General features: G+C 36.1%; 1 protein-coding gene across 1 annotated transcript in view; it reads right to left on the reverse strand.

Moving 5' to 3' along the window:
* The window catches only part of ADAMTS5 (ADAM metallopeptidase with thrombospondin type 1 motif 5), a 49756-nt gene that overhangs the window by 13461 nt on the left and 8634 nt on the right, over positions 1-27661 (reverse strand). The window contains exons 2-3 of the mRNA XM_026664131.2: positions 19312-19444; positions 3472-3639 (exon numbers count right to left, since the gene is read on the reverse strand). Coding sequence (XP_026519916.1) covers positions 3472-3639; positions 19312-19444 — 301 coding nt within the window. The remainder of the gene's footprint in view (positions 1-3471; positions 3640-19311; positions 19445-27661) is intronic.

The raw sequence follows: 27661 nt of genomic DNA on the forward strand, positions 1-27661 counted from the left end.
TTTTTGTTATCAGAAAAACAATAATAGCAGAGTCTTGTCTTTCGTTAATGTATAGAACTCAATCTAATTTTTCCAGGGGGGAAATCCTCCTATCAATATATCAGTATAGACAATGCTTCTGAGTACATATAGCACTTCTGTGTTGAAGTTTGTGAGAGGAAGAAAGATTGTTTACAGAGGAAATGGAAGGTATTTAGAACTATAAACATTTTGATGGGAAGTTTGCAGGAGATAGGATCTAAATATCTCTGAAGAAAAGCACTTTGTACATGAAAATTAATTTAGGCTGTGAGTTCTATTCTTTGGAAAGATAGGCTGAAACATAACTGGACTCTGTGTTATCAATGTTTAATCAATTTTGTAAAGGGCACACTTTTTAAATTCCATCTTTATTACTTTTTAAGTAACTCATGGCAGCTGATATACATAATACTCTTTCTTTTTTTTATTTTGCCTACAACAACCCTGTGAGGTTTGTTTGGCTAAGAGAAAGTGATTGGTCCAAAGTCATCTAGATCAGTGATCCCCAACCTTTCTTATGCCGCGGCCCGGTATCCCCAACCTTTTTTATGGCGCGGCCCGGTACCGGCATTAGCTGGGCGGCACCAGCGCTTCCGGTGAGCTTTTCCGGGTAGAAATGGCTTTCTACCCGGAAAAGCTCACCGGAAGCGCTGGCGCCGCCATCTTTTTTGATGAAAAAATGCTTCCGGTGAGCTTTCTACCCGGAAAAGCTCACCGGAAGCACTTTTTCATCAAAAAAAGATGGCGGCGCCCAGCAAACCAGCGGCCCGGTAGGACTTGTTCCACGGACCGGTCCCGGTCCGCGGACCGGTGGTTGGGGACCCCTGATCTAGATGGGCTTCATATCTAAGGCAGGACTAGAACTCACAAACTTTTCTCTACTAATTCTCACATCCTGTGATATAATCCAATGCATATTGACTGGATGAAAGTCACCTGAAGAAAAGCTGTCTGTTCACTCATCCACCCTCTCTGTTTCTCTGTCTCTGTCTCTCTCTCGCCTGTCCATCTTGTGGTTCAGGCAACTCTGAGCAGTTTTTAATCACTAGAAGGCTAATTAAATACTTCTACATCCTCTAAGGGAATTCAGAGATGAAACTAAATTGAAAAAAGGGGGGTTGGATGAGAATATATACAAGGATTCTATACCAAATCTATCCTTGCCCACATGTATAATTACTAAAAATAGCACTTCTATTGTTCATTCATATGTACACTGACGTGAGTTAATGCTTATCAACTGTTCAATTAGAAAAAAAAAAAAATTAGAAGAAAATGGGATAAAACATCTGATTGCATCAGTACTGCAAATATTCCCATATAGTGCTTTTCTAGAGTTTTGCATGTAAACTCTGTTTTTCATCTACAAGTATTTTCGTTGCCATAACAACTGGATCCATTCCTCAGTTAGGTCATTTTTGTCTAAACCTTCTGGAATTTAAAATAGTTAAGAGCTGCAATTGCTTTATGAGTGCACTGAAGCATTTTGTTAAAAAGTTGATGAATAATACTAGATGATAGTAAGAAGCTGCAAGTTCCTTGAAGCTGTATGAAGCCTTTATTTAATAGTCTAGAAAACCTAGGTACTAATGTCTGCTTAACTATCTATGTAGTGTATCATTTTTGCTTCAGTTATTCTCCTATTCCATATTTTCAATCTATTGTTATCAGTACTTAGAATTAGTTGTTATCATTACTTTGTATTTGTTTAATAGTGTACCTCTTTGTATATATTATCCAAGGCTCTTAGATTGGAGTTTCATAAATCCAAACAATTTCTAAGGGCAGCAAAGGTAATTTTCCGTATCTCTTTATGGTCCTTCATTGTTATCAGAATTTTGCATCTGAAATCAAGTAACCCTTGATAACCCTTGAATTATTTATATTTGGGTGTATGTGTCTTGAGTCAGTGGACACCTGGCAATTGCCTGGACAAGTCCCTGCAGTTTTCCTGGCAAGATTTTTTTTCAGAACTGGTTTGCCATTGCCTGCTTTTTAGGACTGAGAAAGACTGACTGGACCAAGCTCACATAATTGGGACTAGAACTCACAGTTCTAGCCTGATTCTTAACCACTTACACCAGGGGTGTCCAACCTTGGCAACTTTAAGACTTGTGGACTTCAACTCCTAGAATTCCTCAGCCAGCAAAGCTGGCTGAGGAATTCTGGGAGTTGAAGTCCACAAGTCTTAAAGTTGCCAAGGTTGGACACCCCTGACTTACACCAAACTGGCATTATTTATTATTATGGTTGGTCGCGATTTTATTCATCAAGTTCCCAAAGATCTAAGGCAGATGTTGTTATTTGATGGTGTTAAAGTAGGGTGTGAGTTGATTCAAGTACAGCTGCATTTTGCAATTGATCGATGGGGATTTTGTGATACTCTAGTTGCTTTGGGATTGGACCCAAAGTGCCTAATACTGTTGATATTTTGCGTTCTTTTGCCACAGTCATTCTACTTCTCTTTGCAAGTTTGTGTATTTTGTGATTTTCTCCACTTTTTTTTCTTCTATTCTGTTGTCTCCAGGAACTGCAATATCTACTAAGAGCCACAGTGACGCGTTGGTTAGAGTGCAGTACTGCAGGCTACTTCTGCTGACTGCCGGCTGCCTGCAATTTGGCAGTTCAAATCTCACCAGGCTCAAGGTTGACTCAGCTTTCCAAGGTGGGTAAAATGAGGACCCAAATTGTTTGGGGCAATATACTGACACTCAGTGGTTGGAGTCAATTTTTTTTTACTATCGGTTCTGTGGGTGTGGCTTGGTGGGCATGGCAGGGAAAGGATACTGTAAAATCTCCATTCCCACCCCACTAACCTGCTTTCCCGCTCTGTTCTCCTGTGCAGGGCAACAAAAGAAAACCCAGCCGATCAGTTGGGACTCAGGAGGCAGAGAAAAGATGGGGGTGGGGCCAGTCAAAGGTGGAATTTATTGGTTCTCCCAACTATTCAAAATTTCCACTACTGGTTCTCCAGAACTGGTCAGAACCTGCTGAATACCACCTCTGCTGACACTGTAAACTACTTAGAGAGGGCTGTAAAGCACTGTAAAGTGGTATATAAGTCTAAGTGCTATTGCTATTGCTATTATCCAGTCTTTTTACTCTTATGCTAAGTCTGGAGTATTATGTGGCAAGTACTTGTCTGTTTGAATTCTTGAATTCTCCCAGAGAACTTTATTTTCTTCATTTTCTGTTACTTTATTATTATCTGCTGCTATTACTGCTAATTGAAAGAGCAATAACAGTATTAAATGTGCCACAGTACTCTGCCTACCTATTGGAGGCATATACTAATCATTTCTGGAGTTGCATAGATGCTACACTGAAGGAGTGTGAAAGTATTTATTTATTATTAGATTGTCTCTTAAAGCTAAACTAGAAACTTAATTTTTAAAACTTGGGAGGTTCTCAAAATTTAGCATGATATCCAATGTCAATGTCAATACATACCATGCCCATCATCCAGAAATTCTGTTATCGTAACTGAGGTACATTTGGACCACGGTTTGGAAGCATCAATGCTTGTTAAGATGGAAGACATAAGTCTCTTATCTTCCATGGAACCAAAGTTCTCTTCACAGAATTTGGAGTCATCATGGGAAAGTCCAAGGAGGTGCCCTTTGGAAACAAAAAACAGCAACAACTATAATGCTTTACTGCTGAATATAAATTCCAAAAAAAAGTATTTTTCTTCTGAAATTGACAAATGAAAATATTTATCCATTTACTTAATGATTCTTGTATTGCAGGTTTGTACTGTATGAAGAAAAATGGTGATCGTTTTGTGACCCTGTATATTTTTATTGTAACTGTTGGAAACTACATTTTATAGCTTTCCAAATGGGATTGTATCCTATTATTTTAAGGCAGGCACATACTTTGTATTATGAAAGTATACAAAGAAGCTCCAAATCACGACCAGCAGACTCTAACCCACAATGAGGACTAACTTTGAAGTTCATGGGAAATGATCAGTTCTACTAATTAAATTGATCAAATTTATATTTTCTTCCTGGCTCTACCCAACTCATTTTAGGTAGAACTCAGAGAAGAAATACAGTATGGCTCTCAGCCTAAAAACACTAATTAGGCACTGCTGCTTTAGAAAGTTTTAGAAACATAACTTGAGTAATGGATTCTTTGTTTTTTTTTTTTTACCATAATTTATTTTAAGAAATTATATTGTCCCAAAAAAGTTTATTATTGAATTTTCAAACTTTTGGCCTACATCATATAAACTTCAAAAGCAATTCTATCAGATTTAGAGACACTGGGAAAAAAGCAAGGTAAGCATAAAATAGTAAATCCCCAATGTCATCATCACCCTGCTACTTTATACCCAGTTCCTAATCTTTTATATTTTTTTATATTTTATCTCCGATTCCAAGGAAGCATTGTGGTTTTGAGACACACTTCGGCAAAAAAGCTTTCCTGTCAAATCACTCCATTTCATCTTCATTCCTGAAATTTCCCTAAAATATATGTATTTGTGGGCTAGATTGCAGCTTTCCCTACTATGCCATTGAATTATAGGCTCTGATGATTACAGATTATTCTCAGACTCTGTGAATGAGTTTACTCTCACAAATCTGATGATACCTTACAAAAATGATTTCAGCATAGGATCTCTACATGCAGAAAAATATCCTTTTTTCTCTTGATTTAACACTACAATGCAGACAAAAATGTGGGTATTATTTCTTAAAAGAATATATGTTTACATGGAAAAGTCACATAGCTGGAGCTACTGTATATGCTGTTCCTTTAATGATAATTGCCAGGCTAGGTAATAACACAGAGAAGTATCTGAAATGCATACTGAGCAGATAAAAAATAGTATAAAATGTACTCTCAGATGAAAACGGAAGAAATACACCCATGATTTGCAAGCTGGGTAATTGGCATATTATGTTCTGCAATCCCAACACTTTTCACTATCCTGAGAATTGTTTTTCTCCAGTAAAATGCAAGCTTGAGAGACTCCAGTGCCATAAGGATGTGGTCACTATAGCTGACCACACCATAATTAACTATCTCCAGCATTAGTTCTTGAGCCACTTGGAACTAAACAACCTAGAAAAGCAGAACGATATAATTGTAGAATTATGCTCAGATGATGGATTGGATCTTTGTCATCACTTCTACAGAGTGAGTCACAACGATACACTGGTACAAGAATTACAAATAATTACATGGATGGAATTATATTTTTGCCAGGAAAGGGAGCAGAAGAATGTGAATAGCGGAATAATTAATAGTGGAGTTTAACTTTCTATTCATGTTGTTGTCACTCTCCCTACCAAAATAGTGACAATTCAACAAAATAAATACAGTAAAGGTACTCTTGGCATATTAGTCCTGGAGTATGAATGAATTTAAACTAATTTGGTCATTGACTGATTATATGCCATCAAGCTGGTGTCTAACTGTAGGGACCAGTTAGATAGATTCAATCATAACCAACATTATGTAAACGTTTAAACTGTTGCATGCATCCATGCATAGCATGCATGTGTACCCATGCGAAGGAGAATCATTTTCCTCATGTTCAGGATTTAAAACTGGAACTTTCAGCATGCTAAATCCATGTATTATTATTAAGTTTTGACACCAGAAGTATTTGGTGGACTTGTTTCTCATTTGCAAGAGAGGTCTCTATAACAAAGATATGACATCCATCCTTTCATAAAATCTTTTTTGCCAGATGAGGGAGTTTCCATGTATTCTATCTGAAACAGTTCAGGCTTTAGGTAGTGTGCGCATATATAACTTCCAATCAATATAGCTTTTAATAAGCACATCCCTGATTATTTTAAAAGGCATTATGAATAAAACCATGCTGCACTCGATAAAAAAATGATAGATCGCATTCCTCCAGGGCTAAAAACATTCTAATAGTTTATTGTTCCCCTTCCCACAATCAGTTTTTTTTTTAGTTTGATGGGTTTTTTTTCTTTTTAGAAAAGAAAGCAACCCACACATTTCAGTTCAACATAAGTTAAAATGTGGTCATGAATGTGGCCATACTGCATATTAAACAAAATACATCTTTGCATTGTGAAATGAAATACAGACTCCCATGAGGGATGTAATGGGTTGTCAGAATATCCAGAATAACTCAGAAGAACTCCAGCCAGGGCAATGGTTAGACAAGATGTATCTCAATCCACACAAGAAATGGAACTGAAGAAAGCATCTCCCAGAAGGGATCCTAATTTTCTGGAAAATAAAGGCATGGTAGGGGATTTCAGCATTCTATTACTGTCACCTTCCAATAAAGATGATGTTAGTACTCATGGTTTTGGGTTTCTATCTGGACTATCTTGAAGGGCTAACAGCAACTCTTGAAGGAAATGCTGTACATAAATCTGAGAAATAAATTACAATAAAAAATTTGCAATAATCAAATATCCTATGAAGTTACAGAATTTTTCCCATAGGCTTCAATAGCACTTTAAAAAAAGGAGCATATATATACAATGTTGTGAAGAGAAAAATAAAATGGTTTGGACCCAAGATAAAGAGAATCTTTTACTGCTGTATCTGAAAAGCACAACAGAGAAGTTATAATAATATTCTGCTAGTTATCAATTACCTAGTTTCCAAAATAAGTAAATGGAATCACTATGAATACAGCCATGAATAAAATAAAGATAAACACATTTGGACTTGTCCTTACAAATGGCATGCAAAAACCATCTTCTTCACAAAATATATCATGGGATCATCCATTTTCCAGATGTCCTGTGATTATAATTCTAAGAATTTCAATCAGTATGTTGGGTGGGAATTCTGGAAATTGTGCTTTCAGTGCATCTGGAAATGCCCAGCTGAGTAAACTCAGTTACAGTCCAAGCACATATCATCCTGGTAGTATAATAATCTTGAGGATAATTAAAGTTGACATTGGTATTTTGATTTTTGGGGGATAACTTTCAGGTTTCCAGAAGTCTGGCATGATTTGTCACCGCTATTATTGGATTCCCTCTTTAGCTACTTGTTTAAATATCTGGGACTCAAAGAGCACTTCCAGTTGGATCTAACTACTGTTGTATTTTACCCAACACATCCTCTTTCTTAGGGTGGATGGGAAATAAGAAGAGTCACAGGGAGTCTTCTGGGATCTACCAAATAAGGATGGAGACTCAAAAAAGCCACTTTTCTGAGAAGCCTTCAAATTTATAAACTGGAAATCTTGGTAAGGTATGTTTTTATGTAAAGACTCAGCACCAAAAAGTCATAGCTAGATCATAAATAGTTCTTTTCCTAAGTTATTTATAATAATTCCTGTCAAATTAGGATGCTCTTTTCCCACAGATGATCTATTTTGTCACATGAGAGCATGCCATATTTCAGAAACAAAAGTCAAAATGTGAACGCTGGTATTTTACTGCTATCCAGCATTACCTTGTTTTGTTACTTGTTATTGATATAAAAAACTATCTAGAAAAACTCTAAACAGATGTTTAAATCTCCCACATTCCTATGGCACTGGTTGATGGAACTGATGCTAAACTTGTGGAAAACACTTCAGAGAGACCTATTCCTTGTGTGATGTGGTTTTTTTAAAAAGCGAAGTCATTGGACTCTGCATATTAGCTCATACACTTTTGACTTTGCTATGTAGCTCTTGAAAACATAGACTCTCTTAATATAAATGTTCATGAAACTACATTCACAGAGATCAGCACAATTGCATAAAACCTCTGACCACAGCCAAACTCAAGTGGAGTTACTGTTGGGTTTGAGGCATTCCTTTGGTCTTTGACAAAATTGTTTCCTTGATTTTCACACGGCCTATTTCACAACCTTTGTTTAAGAGTCTGTTTTTTCACAAGCACTTAAAGTCCTCAACAGCTGTACAGCATGGAAGAGAAACTTCCCTAGGAAAAGAAAGGCTACCTTTCATGTTAAAAGGTGGGTATTTAAGAGTAGCCTTACCCAATGTGATACTTCCTTGTTGCTTGCAATTATAATTACCAAAATTTCCAGAAGTTATAGCACTGTTTTAGATCTATGAAAACTTACTGGCAAAGGCAATTTTAAACCATCAAAAACTTAACAGATGGGACACAAATTGACCTTGCAAGCCAAAGATTTGTGGTCAGAATGTGAACTGGTATTATCTATCAATTTTTTACATATGTGCCCATAGTTTAAATTTAAGGTTGCAGTTCCTGTCCTGTTTTTCACCCCTCACTTGAGCTAAATGCTGAGCTTTCATCTTTTTTTTTCCAGAGCAAGCATGTTTATGAGGGCTTAATACAAATGCCTTACTCGCATCAGAGGTTAAGTTGGGGACTTCATGAAGAAGTAACAATGCAAATGCATTAAATATTTTCTTCCCACAAATGTCAGCAGAACAGCTGTGGTTTAATTATAGTCTCAAGTTTTGTGTGCTTATATATGTGTATGATTTTTTTAAAAACCACAGAGCCCCATTCAGACACCTGGATATTTGCCCAAACTTTATCTCTCGTAGGGAAAGCTAAGATGAAAGCTAGACATCCTTCACAATAGTTTCTTCTTCCCATGAGACTTCAAAAGATTTGCTCCTGTCTAGCCTAAGGCTTGTTCTTATCTATGATAGCTTGACAAGCTTTCAACTCACAAGACACCCCTGTTCAGCCACAACTGTGGGTTTTAGAAGAAGCAAAAAGAAAATCATATACATAATATTGATTTCCACATCTTAAATATCAATTGCATATAGAAAATTGGGTAGACTTAATGTAGTACAAGCTGGTATTAAGCTTATTATTGAATATATGTATATATGTATGTATGTATGTATATCTGAATCATAACATGCAGGGCAAGTTTAAACAAACCTGTTACAGAGAGGTTTTATTTTCTATGAATAAAAATAATCTGTAGCAATGGAATAATAAGGAAGTAGGACCTCAAGGAACTGTTGTAATACTGCAAAACTCTTCTGTTTGGAACAGTCCACTATTTCCTTTATTACTACTTCATTTTCTCTTTTCTATCTAGCTGTGAGTTTGCAGTTTATAGCCCTTAAACGTGTTCAATATCTATTAATTCCCTCCCTCTTTTTTTAATCCTTTAAACCTTTGGATTCCCTAATCCCAATATCTCCCTTTAGAAGTCTTTTTTCCCATTAAAAAAGGCAAAGCCATAGAAAATTGAGATTCTGATTATATACACTACATTTTACATTTGTATTCATATATAATACATTTTTAGAATACAGTTTAAATTGCGTTTACTTTTACTCTTAATTTTTACAATCTGAGATGCTTCTTTGATATATTTTATATTTGTATTTGCTTCATCCTCCATCACCCAAGCTGTATTACCTGCCCTATAATTCCTATGTTTAAAACTTAGTTGAGCAAATGTATCTGCCCATGGATTAATATTCACAATAAGTAATTATATAAAAGAGTGGTCCACAAACTTTTTGGCATCGGGGACGTGTTTCATGGAAGACAATTTTTCCAATTTTTCCAGTGGGTGGATGATAGTTTCAGTTTTACTTGCTCATATGCTTCTCCCTCCAGGTGTGCAGCCCAATTCCTAAAGACCACAGACTGGTACCAGTTTGTGGTCTGTTGATTGGAGACCCCTGATATAAAGCATTCTGTTCTACTGTTCCTAACTTTCTACTTTGAATGCACAATGACACTGGATATGGTATTTACACTTCCCATGCCATCTTCTTTCTCTACAAGTGTAACAAATAGGAAGATTTTTAGAAATTGCCTAGATGGTACTACCTAACAAATTTGAAGACTGAGAGAATTTACAGTTAAAGCTTATATTCTAGGACACGAGTGTCAAACTCGCCGTATCCCGTTGCCATCACATGATGTTTCATGACATTTTTCCCATTCACGGAGCTAGGGTGGACATGGCCTGTGCGTGATGCACCCAGCCTGCAGGCCGCCAGTTTGACAGCCTGATTCTAGAATACCATGTTCTTGGGCAACTAAAATAAAATGAAGAGCAGTGTGATTTGATGAGATTTTAGACTCTGTTTTAATAGGGTTTTCCTTGAATCAGAATGGCTATATTAATAATTTTGAATTTGGTATATATTTCAGCAAAGCTCTCTCATTATGCTATTTCCATATATGGGATGTGTTAATGCAGAGAACAGAAAGAAGAGAGCCATTTGATACACTAAATAACATACTAGCCAATGTAAATTATATATTTGTCTTAAGTATGGAAGCTTCCCTGAGTGTTTCTGTTGCTTCTGTTATACAATAACTTCCATTGTCATTCACAATATTCTTTTATTTGTATTCTATTTCACTCAAGAATCATAATGATTAATATTTACCAGCCATGATCCCCTAAAGGGCTTAGGGCAGAGGTGGTATTCAGCAGGTTCTGACCAGTTCTGGAGAACCGGTAGCGGAAATTTTGAGTAGTTCAGAGAACCGGCAAATACCACCTCTGATTGGAGATTTTACAGTATCCTTCCCCTGCCATGCCCACCAAGCCACGCCCACAGAACCTGTAGTAAAAAAATTTGAATCCCACCACTGGCTTAGGGTTTTCATCTCACTCATCTTCTATTTCTGTAAAAGGTTTTTAAAGAGGCTACTGTGAAACTCTGAGGAAGCTAAAAGCTTTGATATATTTTCTAACCACCAGAGGCAGTAAAAAGCTCACTAATTTGAGTTCTTTTCAGCCCACAGTCTGAGCAACGAGGGCCCTGAGCAGTGTCAGGATGGTCCAGGTCACATGGGTCATTTGTAAGTATCAGCTATTCTTTCTCCTCTTTTTTTTTTTTTACAATAAAAAGATTCCTGGCTGGAATGATATGCAAGGAGTGAAAAGGTAAACAACTATTGTACAGCACTTTTTTTTTAACAGAGCCGTTCATTTCAAGCAACATTCTAAAAATAAAATACTACAAATAATCTGATGAGCAGAGCCAATTTTTGGGCCTTGCTACGTGCATGTGACCGTATCAAGAAAAATAGAAAAAGCTGGAAAAAGAAAAAGAAAAAATGTCATTAGTTGTTTCTTCTTGTTCTCTGTGGTGGACTAGCCCGCTCTGAAGCTAAAACAAAAAAGTATTTGGCTTGAGGCTTATGAAGTTCTCCTTGAAGTAAATCACTACATGAATAAAGATTCCAGAAACTTTAAAGTCCAAAAACCTGGGAATCTTTTTTTTTTTTTGCTACAGATATCTATGATTATTCTAAACATATCAGCATTGGTAGCAGCCAAAAAAGCCAGTGCAATCCTAGATTGATATAGGGTTAGAATCAAGATCGCGTGAAGTTCTAGTACCACTTTACAAAACTTTAGTAAGACCTCACTTAGAATACTGCATCCAGTTCTCGTCACCACAATATAAAAAAAGATGTTGAGACTCTGGAAAGAGTGCAGAAAAGAACAACAAAAAATGATTAGGGAGTGAGATGCTAAAACATACGAAGAATGTGTTGTGAATCAATAAAAGTGAATAACCTAAATGCAAATTAGGGGTTGAAAACCTGCACACTTGATTGGTCCTTATACAACAACTTGGGATTGGGCCAGAACCAGTCCCTGATTGGCCACTTTTGGGACTGTCCTTATTGGTCAGTAGTTGGAACCTGTTGCACATTTTCATTGGTTAATAAGGCAGCAGCTAACCCTATAAAAGGGTTACTGCTGCCCATAGCATTGCTCTGTTCCATTCTGATTCCTGTTATTATTAAAGAGTTGAAGTCACTGGTCAGATGTCTGGTCTCCTTATTCTCCAAACTTAACAGAATGGTTGCCAGAATTGGGTATGTTTAGTCCAATGAAAAGAAGGACTAGGGGAGACTTAATAGCGATGTTCCAATATTTGAGGGGCTCCTACAAAGATGAGGAGATTAAACTATTTTCCAAAGCACCAAAAGGCAACTTGCTTTCAGAAATTGTGAGTGCTCCATCACTGGAGGCTTTCAAAAAGAGACTGACAATCATTTATCTGAAATGGTATAGGGTTTCCTGCTTAAGCAGGAGGTTGGATTAGAAGACCTCCAAAATCCCTTCCAATTCTATTATTCTATATTCTCCCACAGTACAGCATTTCGGACAAACATGCACACACACACACATACAAACACACACAATCACAGCTGGTTTTTAAAGGGCAGAATTTTGACTAATCAAGAGATGCATAGGCAATCCTTGTAACCATTTGTCAGCAATGAGTTTTAAGATAAACTAATTGTTACAAGTAAGTGTAAAGCAGAGTATAGGTACTATTCTTATCTTATTCTGATAACATTCAAGGACAGTTTCAGGGTGTGTGCTGTTGTAAGCATGCTACCAACAATTTCTGTGTTTTGAAGAACGTATAGGAGTCGTAATACTGAATGAAAACAAGCATAGTCAAAACATGTCTGCCTTGCCACATATGATGCCCTTTACTTTTTAGATTTTTGAATCACAAAGTCTATACAAAGATAACATTCATAACCTCTGCTACTTGCTTTCAGATACTTGGCTCCAGCCTTAGCGTATTTCATTCATCTTTAGTCTGTCCTCATCTTACATTTTCTTCTGATATAAGGTTTTGAGATTATCTTTTCTTAAACTGTAGTGCAACTCTCAAAAGGTACAGGGACTGAAAATTTTTATTAATAATTCCCATCTCACTAATGTTCCTCTAGTTTAGGTTGTGGTTGTACTTAAAACTTTATTGGGATTCAAGTGTTGGGTAGTCTTAAATCTTAAGAAAGTGGGCAAAATCATTTGTTGTTATCTGGTCTTATGAAACTATTTATTTGTTTGTTTGTTTGTTTGTTTATTTTCCCACCTTCATTATTTAAAGCAGATGCAGAATATGCAATTGCCTGCCTTGTAGGGGCTAATTTTGAGGGCAAGGTGGTCTAAATGAGGATCAACCCCCAACTCACATACACAAAACTAGCAGTAGAACAAAACAGAAATGAAAAGGAATACTGCATGCATCATGTAATTTTACAATGTACAATGGGTCTTCTCAAGCCTTATAGACAAGGACAAAGTAAACATGGTGTAAGATCGATTCCTTTACCCTTCTCCCATGGAACAAGTCCACTAGTTATAGCTCCACATGGACTTGGACCTCCTGCTAAAGCAGTATGTAATAACTGCATACTGAGAGATCACCCAGGTCTGATGCTTTATCAACTGCATACTTATTTGGATTGTGAAGTCCCAACTATAATGACTCATACTTTTGCCACCTCAAAGTTAGGTTACTACAATGTATTACAAAGGCCTACCTTTGAAATGACAATTCTGAAACTTGAATTGGTCCAAAGTGCAGTTAATTATCAGCTAAATAGTGGAGATTTTGTTACGTAATGCCTAGTCTACTGGCTGCCAATTAACTTCTAGGACCAATCCATTGTGCTGATTGTCTTACATGGCTTGGCTCCTGAGGTTTTTATTTATTTAGTGTATGGCAAATACATGGATTTATAGTAGTTCAATCAGATAGTGGGCCGGTATAAGCTCTTGATAGACATTCAGACACAATGCAATGGATATTTTGTCAAGGAGCACCACAGTCACACTGAGGGGTAAAGACAAGACTCCACTTAAACATTGAGTCCTGGCAGACACCATGTTGGGTACGGATCCTGTTCAGAGTTGTCCCCCATAATGATCTGAAAGGATCTATCACTGAGCATGTTGTTTATTAGGCGATAGAGGACTTTACAGGGGATGATGTGACTCAGTTTGAAAAGCAGACGCTTCTTCCACATGGTATCATATGCTGCAGTAGTAAGGTTGATGAACACAGCTGTGGCTTTTAAGCCTCGATATGTATTTAGAGAGCTAGGAGTTCTACAAACACGTCTGGCTGCCAACTTCATTGATTGCCAATTCTTCAATGTAGTCTGGCTGCCAATTGTTGCTAGTCGTTTGGTTCACACTACTGTGCTATCCAGGGTGCACCATGAGGAGGCAAACTAGCATCATACCCTGGCTTCTGAGGTGTTATTAATGATCACTGGTTTAACTGAAGTTGGACAGTATGTGCTCTCTGCATTTGTCCCTATGTACTGGGATATCTTGCATACCCCCCAAAAAATGCCCTAAAATTTACTCAGATTTTGCATATTGCTTGGGACCAGCCTGTTCCATTAGGGGTTTAAAACTTAATGGAGTATGGGTTAAGTTAGGGATAAAGTTGTTATTTGCTCGTTTTTTATTGTTTGTATCTTTTCTATTTTGTAAACTGCCATGGTTTCTATGGAAATGAGCTGTACAGCATATAAAAGAATGTAGTAAATAAATTTATCATTTGCTTCTTTCAGAAAGAAAAACTTGAGGTTGTTTGATCTACCAGTTTATACTGTAATAAGTTACGTTTCCTTTATATTGAGAATGAATTCCACATATATTCAAATATATTGTATTTTTCATTTCAAACATAATTAAAATTCTGTTCTATAATGAAAGCTGCTCATCTTTCTTGAGTGAAAATTGCCAAAATGATGTTTCTTGCAAAATATTGTCTGAAATACATAACTGAATTTGCATGGTTTTGCATTATGTATATCATTAATTGTACAGTAATAATTGTCTGACTAAGCAATTGATAGTAGGTCAGAGAAGACATGCATCGTTGACATCATCAAATTCTGTGTGCTGCATGAAATGACATTTTGATTTGTTTTATAGCTTCTCAAATGAAGAAATACTTTCACTTAGAAATATCCAAACAAATATCTAGCTGACCCAATATTTTAAGGATTATGTTGCATACTGTTAGCAAACAGTGAAGCTGACCAGATGGTTGACTAATTTACATCCCTGTTTGATGTTTTCATACCAAAGCATCATAACAACAACAACAAAATGAAAATGCCAGGTTGATCAAACAAAAAACAATTAAAAAAAACATTTCTGTGACTCAGATTATGTTTAAAAGAGCTTACACACTAATAATCATTTGAACATTTGGTTACATGTTTTCAGCTTCATGTATCAAAACTACAAATTCTATGAGCAACATATAAAGTGCTCCTAAAAAACAACAACATACAAAACCTGATAGGATTTTTCAAAGAGACCAAATCTATTGGGTTCAATCTTCTATGATTAAATGCAATAGCAACCTTCACAGGAGAATAGACCCTGCATGATCAAGGTTTATATTCATGGAGAGAAGTATAATCATGTACATTTTTCCTATAAATCTTCTCTACAACTTCAAAATTAGAGGTGATAAGAAGGGAGCCACAGCAGATGTTTCTTATAAACTTCTGTACATTTTTACATTTATGAAGAAGACTAACTAGAAAAAAGAGACGGGAGGGCTTTTTCCCCCCATGTCCTTATTAATGTGCTTTTCTCACATCCATAAATTGGGAGAAAAATATATCAGTCTAAAATGTGGTGCCCTCACAAATTATCCTTACCACACCTCAGCAATGCTGCTCTTATAGAGTTTCAATACAGTAATTTCAGATAGCAAATGGAGAACTCCTGCTATACTTTCCTGTCTCACCCAGTAGGAAAACCAACAAGAAATTGCTGTCCTGAATCTGTCATAGGGAAAGACTCAGATTTCAAGCCTTGCTTTTTAAATAAAATAATAATAATAATAATATTTAAATATCATCATTATCATGAAGTACAAATGACTAGCCTCAAGTTATCCTACTTTGTGCGTGTTATTTGAAGACAGTTCTATTGCTGGGGAAGGTGGAAGGAAAGAGAAGAGGAAGCAGCTAGGTGAATGGACTCTGCAATCGAGATGATGGATAACCCACTGAAAGACCAAATTAGGGACAGATTATATCTCTATACAGTTGCTATGAGTCAAGACTGACTTAATTTTTTATTATGTACTGTGTGGTTGTTCTGATGGGACTGCTGATATCCTGGAAATCCTACTGAACTATAAAATAATTATTGTAACTAAATCAGTACATTTCTTTTAGAGAAATACAGAAATAGAAGAAGGATACACTCATGTTATCAACCCCCCTCAGAACTGTCTGGGAAGAAGAGCAATTTGAAATACAAAGCATCAAGCTTGAGACAGAATCTCTGAGTATTTCTGCTTTCTCTCTGTCTGGTTTTCCATGGGAATAAATTTTGATACAGCTTTTTTTCCCTCCATGCACCATTCTTATTCTCTCTCTCTCCCTCTCTCCCTCCCTCCCTCCCTCCCCCCCTCTCTCTCTCTTATCATCTCTCTAGAACATGCAACATTATATGCTGCATTACACAACACAAACACCAAATAGCAGATAATAGATGTATTGTTCTGTGAGTTTGATATTCCAGTATAAAAATGGAATATAATCTCTCCCAAGTGAAGTACCTTGTGTCCGACAATCAGCTGGAGTAGGAACGTTCCCACAGCAGATCTGCATGGCCAACTAAAGCTAAGCAGATCATTGTCCTTGACTGTGTCATCTCAAGTTCACCCCTGAAGTGTCTTTAATTGCCAGCTTGAGAACTTTTGTCTTGGGAGAAGATAGAAAATACCACTTCCAAACTAGAACAGAAGATAGTTGAAGTTTGCCTCAATAACAGGCTGGTTATGAATGCAAGTGGCAAGTGGCATCAACAAAGACATAATCTTAAAATGATTAATAAAATACCTTTCAGTCACAAGAGACAGTACATGACAATAAGCCCTAAATCCAATCAATATTCCATTTAATTGTGTTCCACTCATAAATGGCATATATTCATTATTACATTTTTGCTGAAAGGATAACTTACTCGGAAAGTTCTATGATACAACCATAAAAATCCATAAATAGATCACAATCCTTATTCACTAATTAAAATACTTAATAATTTATTTTAAAAAATGACAGTTTCTAGATGCTTTTCCTGCAACTGTCTTTAGCCATGCTTCAAACGTGTCCTCAGATTATGAAGAGAGCATTATAAATTGTGCTACTGTTAGAGCATTTTCAATCATTTCCATTAGTGAGCATGTGTTGAGATAATATTTTTCATTATACCTATTAAACCTACTCTAGGATTTCCACATTGGTCTTGTTGGTTTTTCATTTTTATGATTGTACTGGTGATGGTGATTTTGGGAAATTATGTTATTCAAATTAATAACAAAATATTTTTATAAACAAGTGAAAGTTTCCTGTCTGCTTTTCTTGGGGTGGGTCTGAATCAAGAGAAAGGTCTTTCAGGACACAAACTGTTAAGCAGCCCAGGGCCATGCAGATGTTTTTATGTATACTTACCCTTATCATTCATCATGAGATTGATCTAAAATACATTGAGAACATCAGGTTACTTGTTCCTGGGAATTAGGTGCTGTTAATACTGAATAGTTGTTGCTTTATTCTAGTCTATGGAATAGCTATTTGAAAAACAGTAACTTCTTGAATTGTTCTCATAAAAAAGAGATCTGCAAATGTGTCACATAACACAATTTATGCCACAAGTCATTTTTGAGGTTGAGCGTGAACATCTTTCTTGATAAACAACTACTAAAATTTCATTGAACAAATTAGTCCAAGAACATGGCATGTCATGGGACCATAAATAATTCTGTGTGTAGAATAACATTGTAAAATAACTATATCTGTTGACGTTCTAAACAGTGTCTTTGTGATCTTTTGTTCACCTAGACTGTAATGTCTGGAAGATTTCATTCTACACAGCAAGCATTGTGTTTATTTATTTCATCTGTTGATCTTTTCATGAACTTATATTGTTTATAGGCCTGAATAACATTAGTATTTGGCTACTGAAGGAAGCCAAGAATCATCCACTAAGTGTGGTACCATTGCCATCTTTCTTCACATGTTTAGATATGTGGTAGTGGTGAAAAACAATGAAAGCTAAAAGTATAATTGCCTAAAATGCCTTGAAATGGCCACAGGATGTCAGATGGGAATATTACAGTCTCTACAACCCTATATTTTATCTTGTTAGGGCATTTTGTGGAATTCTTAAGGAGGCTAATCCCTTTATTTTCTCTACAGTACATCAAACCTCTGCTTCCAACTGGGAGAGGCATACTGTGACAAAATGCATTTTTATATGCAATATTGCATGACAAAAAAAAAAATCCGACATGAATTTAAACAAGGCTAGACCTTATGCTGTCTCTGTAGCCATAAGCAATAAATTTCATGTACAAATGCAAATGAACAAAACATTTATTCTCTGAGAAGATACTACTATTTATGATGATATGTAGAATGATTTTGAATTCTTAGGACTTTTTAAAAAAATGAACATATCATGTCAAACACTACTTAGGAGCCACTTCCAAACTAAGCCAAGGATGTGTGCAAAACAACCCATTGCTGCATTGGATCCTGTTTTGTTTCATTTTTTATTTAAAAGTGATAGGAATGACACTGCAAATATCGTAAGTAGATTCTTGGAAGTATAATTATCTTGAGGGTATGGTAAAGTTTTAAGACAAATGGTTGTCAAATCTCTTTCTTCTATACCAGGGGTGTCAAACTTGCGGCCTGCAGCCCGGATGCATCATGTGCTAGCCCTAGCCCCGCCTAGTTTAGCAAAGGGGGAAAAAGTCCCAATACGTCATGTGATGCTACTGTGATGACACAAGATTGACACCCCTGTTCTATACCATTTACTGAAATGGTATAGGTGTTGCTGCTTCAGCAGAGGGTTGGACTAAAACATCTCCAATGTGCCTTCCATTTCTATTATTCAGTTATTCTGTTAAATGCTGTAGCTCTAGAAAGTTAACATCAACCAGGTATTTTTAAGGTCAACTAATATTTTCAATATTCCTAATTATTGCCCCTTCTAAGTCTATTTTATAATTGTTTATACTTTCAGATGAATTACTGCTGATTGCTTCAGTTATATTATATCCTTTACCTAGCTTGCCCTAAACATAATATTACAGTAATAATGAATGCCTATAACAAAGTTTCCTTTCATCAAAATTTCTGATTAATTTTTTGTGACTAGAAAAGAATAAGGTAGTACAGCATAAGCAGACCAATTGTTTACCTTATATTTTCAGGAATTTAAGTGTCTATTAAATAACCCAGTTTACTAATAAGAAGTTCTTTATAGATGGGACATACACTTAAAAAAATATTTCTGTACAGATAGAACCTTCCCAATTGTCACTGCAGCTAGTTCCTAGAAGAGATATTGTCAGAAAGGTATGCTTTTGTGTACCTTTATTTGCCTTCAGTTCCCTACTAATTGACCCCAAAGTGCATGTATATGCACACAGCCTTAATCCCCAACTGAATCAGGGGAAAATCTGGAATTACTTGTAGGGTATTTTGGTTTCTAATGCAGCTGTTACAAGTGTTGTATTTGGCAAGGGAACAAAAAAAAGGCGCCGCATACCAATTTCGTGAGCCACTGTAAAAGCCGCATGGAGGCCGTCATCTTCAATCACTGCACAGCTGCGCTCAGGAGAGCATATGGTTCCAACGTCAGCCATTCCCAGAGTATCACATGAATGATGCCCACATAAATCCTACAAGGAAGGGAAGGGAAAGAAAGCATTTGAAGCATAGTTTGCACCCACAGGGTCTGACAGCTTTAAGCTGCAGTCTGATTACCAACTGTAAAGCCAAATAAGGATTATAGCCAAGATAAGGATAAAGACATCAATAGCTATGTTTTGGAGCAACCTATCCAAAGATGCAGTCCTGCAAATGTGTTACAACTGCAATTCCTAGCTAGCAAGTCTAACAACAAATCAAGAGAAATGCTACTTTGATGGTCTAGACAGGACCACAAAGTCCTAACTGTTGATTGCTAAAATCAAATTAAAACTGCCCATTTATTGCAAATAGTTATGCCACCCCTTGAATTAGTTGCCTTCATTTATAAAGTTATTATTTTAAGAAATCAATGTCCCTAATAAACTATAGCATTTGCAATGGGCTATTGCTTGAAATTCAAGAGAAAACTAAATTTTGTGTATGCAATGCTAGACCATGAATAGTTTTACAATGTATTTTGATGCAATGATGATTGCTGGTGAAGATCAGTATTGATAACTTCATACACTGTAAACCTTCCTGAACCTTTTCCATAGATAACCTTCAACTTTGAGCCCTACGTTTACAGACTGTATCCAAGGTATGGAAGAGAAAACTTTCTGTTGGATATCCCCCCTCTTTCTTTCTAACTTCTTCTAACTGGCTAACCTCAGGTCTGTAAGAAAAATGACATCATTCTGTCTAAAGATTATTATAGCTGGAAGGCCGAAGTTCAGTATGATTTCGAACATGAATGCAATACAGTCGCTGAAGTCACTGTAGTGTCAACTTATATGATAAGGAATTGATGAGGTAACTAAATCATTAAGAAAGAACGTGGAGGGTATGTGCCTCTGAGTCAGTCTTCAAACCTGCATGAATATGCTTTTTTCCTCGGGCTGAAAGAATTATCATTGACCCAATCACTTAACTGGCTTTGTGTCTAAAGCAAAAGGTTTACAGTCTCTTGGTTTCTAGCTTGGTAACTTAACTACTCCACCAATTTCCATATAATCAATTTCCAATTTTAAAATAGGAGGAAAAGGAGAATAGAATTTTCTTTGGTGGACAAGCCATAAATGATTCATATATTCATAACTTAAGCAGTGATCTTATCACATGCTAGTACTTTTAACTGAATGTTCCATCATCTTTTTTCCCCTTGCATAAGGAAATTTAGCAATTATTTTATTTTTTAAAGCAATTTTTAGATAACAGGTATAAGTATAAACATGGTTATGAATACATGAAATGGATACAAATAAGAAAAAAAAGGACAGGGACAGTAGGCACATTGGTTGCTTATGCACGCCCCCTACAGACCTCTTAAGAAAAGGATGAGGTCAATAGCAGACAGTCTAAGGTTAAAGTTTTTGGGGTTTGGGGAAGAAATCACAGAGTCAAGTAGAATATTCCAGACATTGACCACTCTTTTGTTGAAGTCGTATTTCCTGCAATCAAGTTTACCTTGAGTTTGTATCTATTGTGTGCTCTTGTAATGTTGTGGTTGAAGCTGAAGTATTCATTGACAGGTAGGACATTGCAATAGATAATTCTATGTACTATACTTAGATCGGACCGAAGGTGGCGTAGTTCTAGGTTTTCTAGGTCTGGAATTTCAGGTCTGGTGGCATAAGGTATATTCTGCAACGAGTAGAGGAGTGGAAACTCTTCTTGTGAAATATTTCTGGACTTTCTCAACTGTATTAATATCAGATACGTAATGCGGGTTCCAGACTGATGAGTTGTATTCAAGTATTGGTCTAGCAAATGTTTTGTATGTTCTAGTTACTAGTGTGATATTACCTGAGAAAAAGCTACGCAGGATTAGGTTGACAACTCTTAATGCCTTTTTGGCTATTGTAGTTACAGTGGGCTCTAGCACTTAGATCATTAGAGATGAGTACTCCAAGATCCTTTTTTTTTTTAGTATTTATTTGATTTGTCAATTGCTTACCAGATACAGGTATAAGAATAAATATAGTTTTGAATACATGAGATAGATACTTATAAGAAAAATAAAAAAAATAATAGGACAGGGACGGTAGGCACGATTGGTGCGCTTATGCATGCCTACAGGCCCTACAGGCCTCTTAGGAAGGGGGTGGGGTCAATAGTAGACAGTTTAAGGTTAAAGTTTTTGGGGTTTGGAGAAGAAACCACAGAGTCAGTATTCCAAACATTGACCACTCTGTTGCTGAAGTCATATTTTCTGCAGTCAAGTTTGGTGCAGTTAACTTTGAGTTTGTATCTATTGTGTGCTCTTGTATTGTTATGATTGAAGCTGAAGTATTCATTTGCAGGTAGGACATTGCAATGTATGATTTTATATACTATATTTAGATCGGACTGGAGGCGGTGTAGTTCTAGGTTTTCTAGGTCTAGAGTTTCAAGTCTGGTGGCATAAGGTATTCTGTAATGAGTAGAGGAGTGGAGAACTCTTCTTGTGAAGTATTTCTGGACTTTTTCAATTGTGTTAATATCAGATACATGATATGGGTTCCAGACTGATGAGTTGTATTCAAGTATAGGTCTAGCAAATGTTTTGTATGCTCTAGTTAGTAGTGTGATATTACCAGAGAAGAAGCTACGTAGGATTAGATTAACAACTCTTAATGCCTTTTTCGCTATGTAGTTACATTGGGCTCTAGCACTTACATCATTTGAGATGAGTACTCCAAGGTCCTTGACAAAGTTTGGATCCTCAACAAGGTCTTGACTATTTAGCTTGTATTTTATTTTCTGATTTTTTCTGCCAATATGTAAGACAGAGCGTTTATTTGTTGAGATTTGAAGTTGCCATTTGATTGACCATTCTGATACATAGTCAAGATCTTTTTGGAGAGTAGTAGTATTGTCTGTGGTGTTGAATAGCTTTACATCATCAGCGAAGAGAACACAGTTGCTCTGAATATGATCACAGAGGTCATTTATGTAGAGTATGAAGAGAGCTGGTCCTAAAACACTGCCTTGGAGGACATCACTGTTGACAGGTACATAATTTGATAGGACGCTCCCAATTTTGACCATTTGTTGTCTGTTTGACAGGAATGCTTCTATCCAGTTATGCAGGTGTCCAGAGATACCATAAGATTTTAGTTTTAGGAGTAGTTTGTCATGTACCACTGAATCAAAGGCTTTACAGAAGTTTATGTAAATTGCGTCAATTGTTTTGCCCTGATCAAGTTGTGTAGTCCATATGTTTTTGCAGTGTAAGAGTTGCAGATTACAGGATAGTTTTTTTCTGAAACCAAATTGTTTGTTAGAGAGTAGGTTGTTTGTCTCTAAGTGGAGGATAATGGATTGGTTAATGGATAATAAGTAGTAAGTAATGGATAATGGTTTATAAGTAAGAATACAATAAATTGACACTAAATGGCAATTCTGAACAGGTAATGTTGTTATAAAGACATTAGGAGCCATTATGCAATGGCTTATTATTACTAAATAATTAGCCCTTACTAAAAAAATTTGTTGAAATTTCCTAATCAACAGTCATATACCATAGTATTTGCTGTCTAGCACTCTTAGAGATATGAAAAGTCTGTTTAGGGCTGGGAGAGAATTTATTTAATCAAATATATTATAAAGCAGTTAAATTTTGTGGACATCTGTGTTAGCAAAATTGTTCATTTTATTTTTGCTGCTTCAAAGTAAGCATCTTTTAATGAAACGTACTTGTTGGCTTTTGGGTATCTTTTCTTGACTGGCGGGGGTGTGTGTGTGTGTGTAATGGTCCCTGTTGATCTGATATTCTGAGCCAAGGAAAACATTCTGGAAAGATGGCAGATGGATAAAGCTTGAGTACTAAGAACAGAGATGAACCCTTTCTGGCACAATTGGTATTATGCAATTATTTAGCTAACATGAGAATTTATCCGACTGCACACTTTCCCAAATGTGAATGCAAAAATGTACATATGTACCATAACATAACAATGAGCAAAAGAAAAGCATTTTGAATAGTTGTGAAATTAATTTCATTTTAAAGATAAACAATAATAAAATTATGTGTTGCTTATAATTAACTTTTCCACTCTGTATTTGTTTAATAGTCTTATGAAGCAATAAGTGCTATCTTGCTCTGACTTCTTATTCAAAATAAGGATCTGGTGAAAAATACAATTTAGGGACAACCTGATTTTTGTACTAATATAGCACTGTATATCATTAGATATCCTTATTAACAATGAATCTTTGAAAAGAGAAGTAGAGCATATGTAGGATTAATGATGCTTGCCTTTAGATGATATACAAGAAATTATAATCTAAGAATAATTTTCATGCAGATTAAAGAGTCAAGAAGATGTCTTCAAAATATCTAAAAGAATGTCTATTTTTAAAAAAGTATTAGCATACTTCAAACTTTTTGAACGAGGCACATTGTATTTAAGAAATGCTGTAATTCTCCCCATTAAATATGAACTGGCAACCAGTTCTTATTCTGATATGGAAGTAAATAATTTTGTTTTTTGTGTGTGATTACATGACAGGAGGACAGGTAAGGGGGAAGAGTGCACAGACTTATCATGAACTCAATTAATTACTATCATATTGAAACATGGTATTCCAAAAGATCAAGATGCTGTCCCTTGGATACATATGGATCAACTTAATTGTTCTTCCTTGTTCTTTATCATTAAGTACTGAACATGAAATAATCTGGGTAAGATTCATCCTACAGTCCTGTAAAAGGTATAACGAAGGAACAAATGCATCAAAGGCTGCTCACCATTCCTCATATGTTGAATTCTGCGGGGCTCCCATCATTCTGCGGTACTAATAATTATAGTAAGTATGTATTCCATAGATGGTCTATGCAGGTAGGCTTACAAGTTTCATCATCATCATCATCATTATCATCATCTTTTTAGCCATTTTCTATCTTCTGCAGGATGAAAGCCTTTTCTGTGTGTCTGGCCCATAATGCTTGCTGATGTCATCGATCTATCTTGTTTTAGGTCTCTTTCATGGACACTTTTTCTCAAGTGGGATCCATTCTATGACTGCCTTGGTCCACCTGCCATTAGTTCTTGCTATATGACCAGCCCATTTCCATTTCAATTCTTTTACTTTCTTGATGATATTGTATACAATACCTTCGTTTGTTCTCTAATCCATGTGCAGGTCTTTCTTTCATGCCTTGTAATGCCGAGCATGTATCTTTCTCTTTGAGCCACTTGAATGCTTTTGTGTCGATTGTGACGTTAGTGTCCATGTTTAACCGGCATAAGTTAGAGCAGGTAGCACATACTGATCGAAAACTTTGTCTTTGGGCATAGGGAGAGGTTGTTCTTGAAAATTACTCTTAGCTTGCTGAATGCCTACCAACCATATTTAACATGCCATTCAGTTTCCTTTATTGTATTACCTTCCATTGAGATCCATTGACCAAGGTTTATGTAGTGGTCTACTATGTCTATTTCTTCTCCAGACATTTTTTTTCTTCCTTTGGAGAATTTTTTAAACATAACCTGGCTTTTTTAAGGCTTATTTTAAGCCAAATGGTTCTCCCGCTTACATGTTTAAGTACTATATATGTCTACAGTATATGTGTGTATGTATGTGTGTGTATACTGTACAATCTAGAACTTCAAGATTGTTATGAACTAATAAAATATGTCTTATTAAAAGTTAACAAAGCTAGCTAGAAAAGCAGGCTCGAAATCCTGCTCTTCTGATTGGCCCCTCAGAGCAAGTTGGGATTGGTCCATTCCGGGCATCCTGATTGGCTTACAACGGGCCGTTCCCATTGGACAGAAACCAAAGGTATTAAACGTAGTTCATTGGTTAATGGGACAGCAGCCAGCCCTATAAAAGGGCTGCTGCTGTCCAAGGGTTTTCGCTCTGTTCTGAAGTCACTTAATAAAGAGTTGAGTCACTACCGATGCCTTGTCTCCGTTCTTGCGCCCACGCCTCCGAACTTAACAAAGATCACAGATCTTTGTGTGCAGAGCTTATTCTTTGTGTTTCTAAAGAATATGTTATATGACTGTGCAAAGCATTTCTTGCCACCAAAGTGAATGGGTGAATGCATCATTATTCATAGGGAAGGCTTGAGCATCAGTCTGCAGTATGTTCAAGAATGGCTTATGATAGTAAATGTGGCAAAACTCTGATTAAAAGCAGCACCTGTAAAAACAGCTCAGATGCTCTCTAGGAGTCATTCCAATCATGCCAATTCCATTCTTTATAGAATATGTGGTTAAGTAAGTGCCTTTTCAATAATGTTGTTTTTACAAGAAACCAGCCAGGAAGTCCATCAGCGGGTTGCCTTATTTCTTCAAATCCCAGATTATCCTGTTTCATTCAAAGATTCCTTTTGCTAATTTACCACTTCCATGAAAATAACATACACCGAACAGATGATACTATTAATATCCTGTACAGTAGTGATATTTAGCTACCTATGTGCAACCTCTTATTGAATTTTTATTTTGCAAAATGTGCACAGATATTGAGAGTCTGTTTTTTAATGACTGTTATACTATCATTGTCCATATCTTTCCACAACTGTATTTGTTCAACTCCATTCAAGAAAGTTGTTAGATTTGAAATACTGTATTGCTGAGTTTAGGAAGAAATCAATGTCTGGACCTCATTAGGAAAACTGCATCATCCATTTTAATTAAAATTACATTTAATTACATTTAATTGTTGTTGTTGTTGTTTTTTAAAAAAACTCATGTTTTCCCTGTTTGTTATGTCCAAGTCTTTAAAAATTTACATGACTGCTTGTTCAATGCAACTCTCTTTGACCTTTACATGGTTGCCTATGGGAGTATTCAATGTGAATGTTTCATTGAGAGAACTGTTCTAATAGGCTTTAACTAAGTAGATAAATTTAATTATTTATTTTACTTCCCCCCACCCCCATTTTACAAGTCTGCTGATCAACTGGATAGAACAGGTGACCTGAACAGACTAGATATACACATAGAAATACATTTTGCACCCATTATAATACTATAATCTGCTAGGAAAATCAGGCATCCAGTATTTCCACAAATATTGCGATGCTACATATTATTAAGTATTGCAATATGGAATTATTGGGATGTAATGATTACACTTATGTCATACTACCTAAATCAGACATACAAACTGCCTGGTTCATATGCTTATTTCCATTTTTTTCCCCTTATGAATAGTAGTCTTGAACAGAATCAAATAAACAATTAAATCCTTACTATGGTGATTGGCACCTGCTAATAATACAGATTAAGGACATCAGCAAAGAATTTATTATAATTCATTGTAGGCATTTTTACATTGCTGCTGGTTCTTCTCTCAAATGCCTCAAAAGCAATTTGAAGAAAAATCACAATCATTTTCACTTCTGTCAAAATTAATGAGAAAACATTGCTGACCTTCTACAAGCAAGCAAGCAAATGAACAAACAAGCTCCTATATCCACAACATCAAAAGATAAAGGGTTTGCTTTTACTGATTCCAGCATGTCCTTACTTCACTTTGTTTACATTTGGCTAGTCATATGCACGCACACCCACATGCGTGCGCGCACACACACACACACATATACACACAGAGGTTTCTGTGAGAAAGAGTTAAAAAAATATACCAAGATGTCCCTTGAAGTCTGAAAACCTCAGACTTAGAAATCAGGAAACATGGTGCGGCAGAGGTTTCATATTGCCCTGCAATAAATTGGCTCAACTCTCAAATAGCCAACCTTGAAATACCAGAGATTTAAAGCCCTTCAGATGGCAGCAAATATAATATGTAGAAATGTTTTACTCTTAGTTCTCAAAGAAGTATAATTGGGAGTATTTCTTTCATTTATTTATTTACAACCGGCATATCCCAAAGTGTTGGTTGTAAAAGTGCTGTCTGATTGTTGAGAAACAAGTAGCCAGTATAGAGATGACCCAGTAAGGGCCTGGGTTCTTCTGGGATTTAAACCTTTGCTTCCTTTGATTTTTCATATAAATAACAGATGGAGGAACAAAATGTGGAAAGATGCAGCTCTGGACTTCAGTGAGGGAAGATTGGGTGAATAATAGATGAAACATTTAGTTTCAGACTGAAAATCAAAATGTTATCTTGCTTTCAGTAAATAGCTTCTTCTTAATAGCTACTGAAAGCAGAAAAAGATGACATTTTAATTATCACATTGTAATAATTTAATCAACAAAGGTTGACACATTTTTTTTTCATTTTTAATGCACCATCCTGATAGTACTACT

This window comes from Notechis scutatus, chromosome 5 (assembly GCF_049901735.1).
Source record: "Notechis scutatus isolate UNSWTSFEM ecotype Mainland chromosome 5, rNotScu1.2, whole genome shotgun sequence".
In the NCBI taxonomy this organism is placed as follows: Eukaryota; Metazoa; Chordata; class Lepidosauria; order Squamata; family Elapidae; genus Notechis; species Notechis scutatus.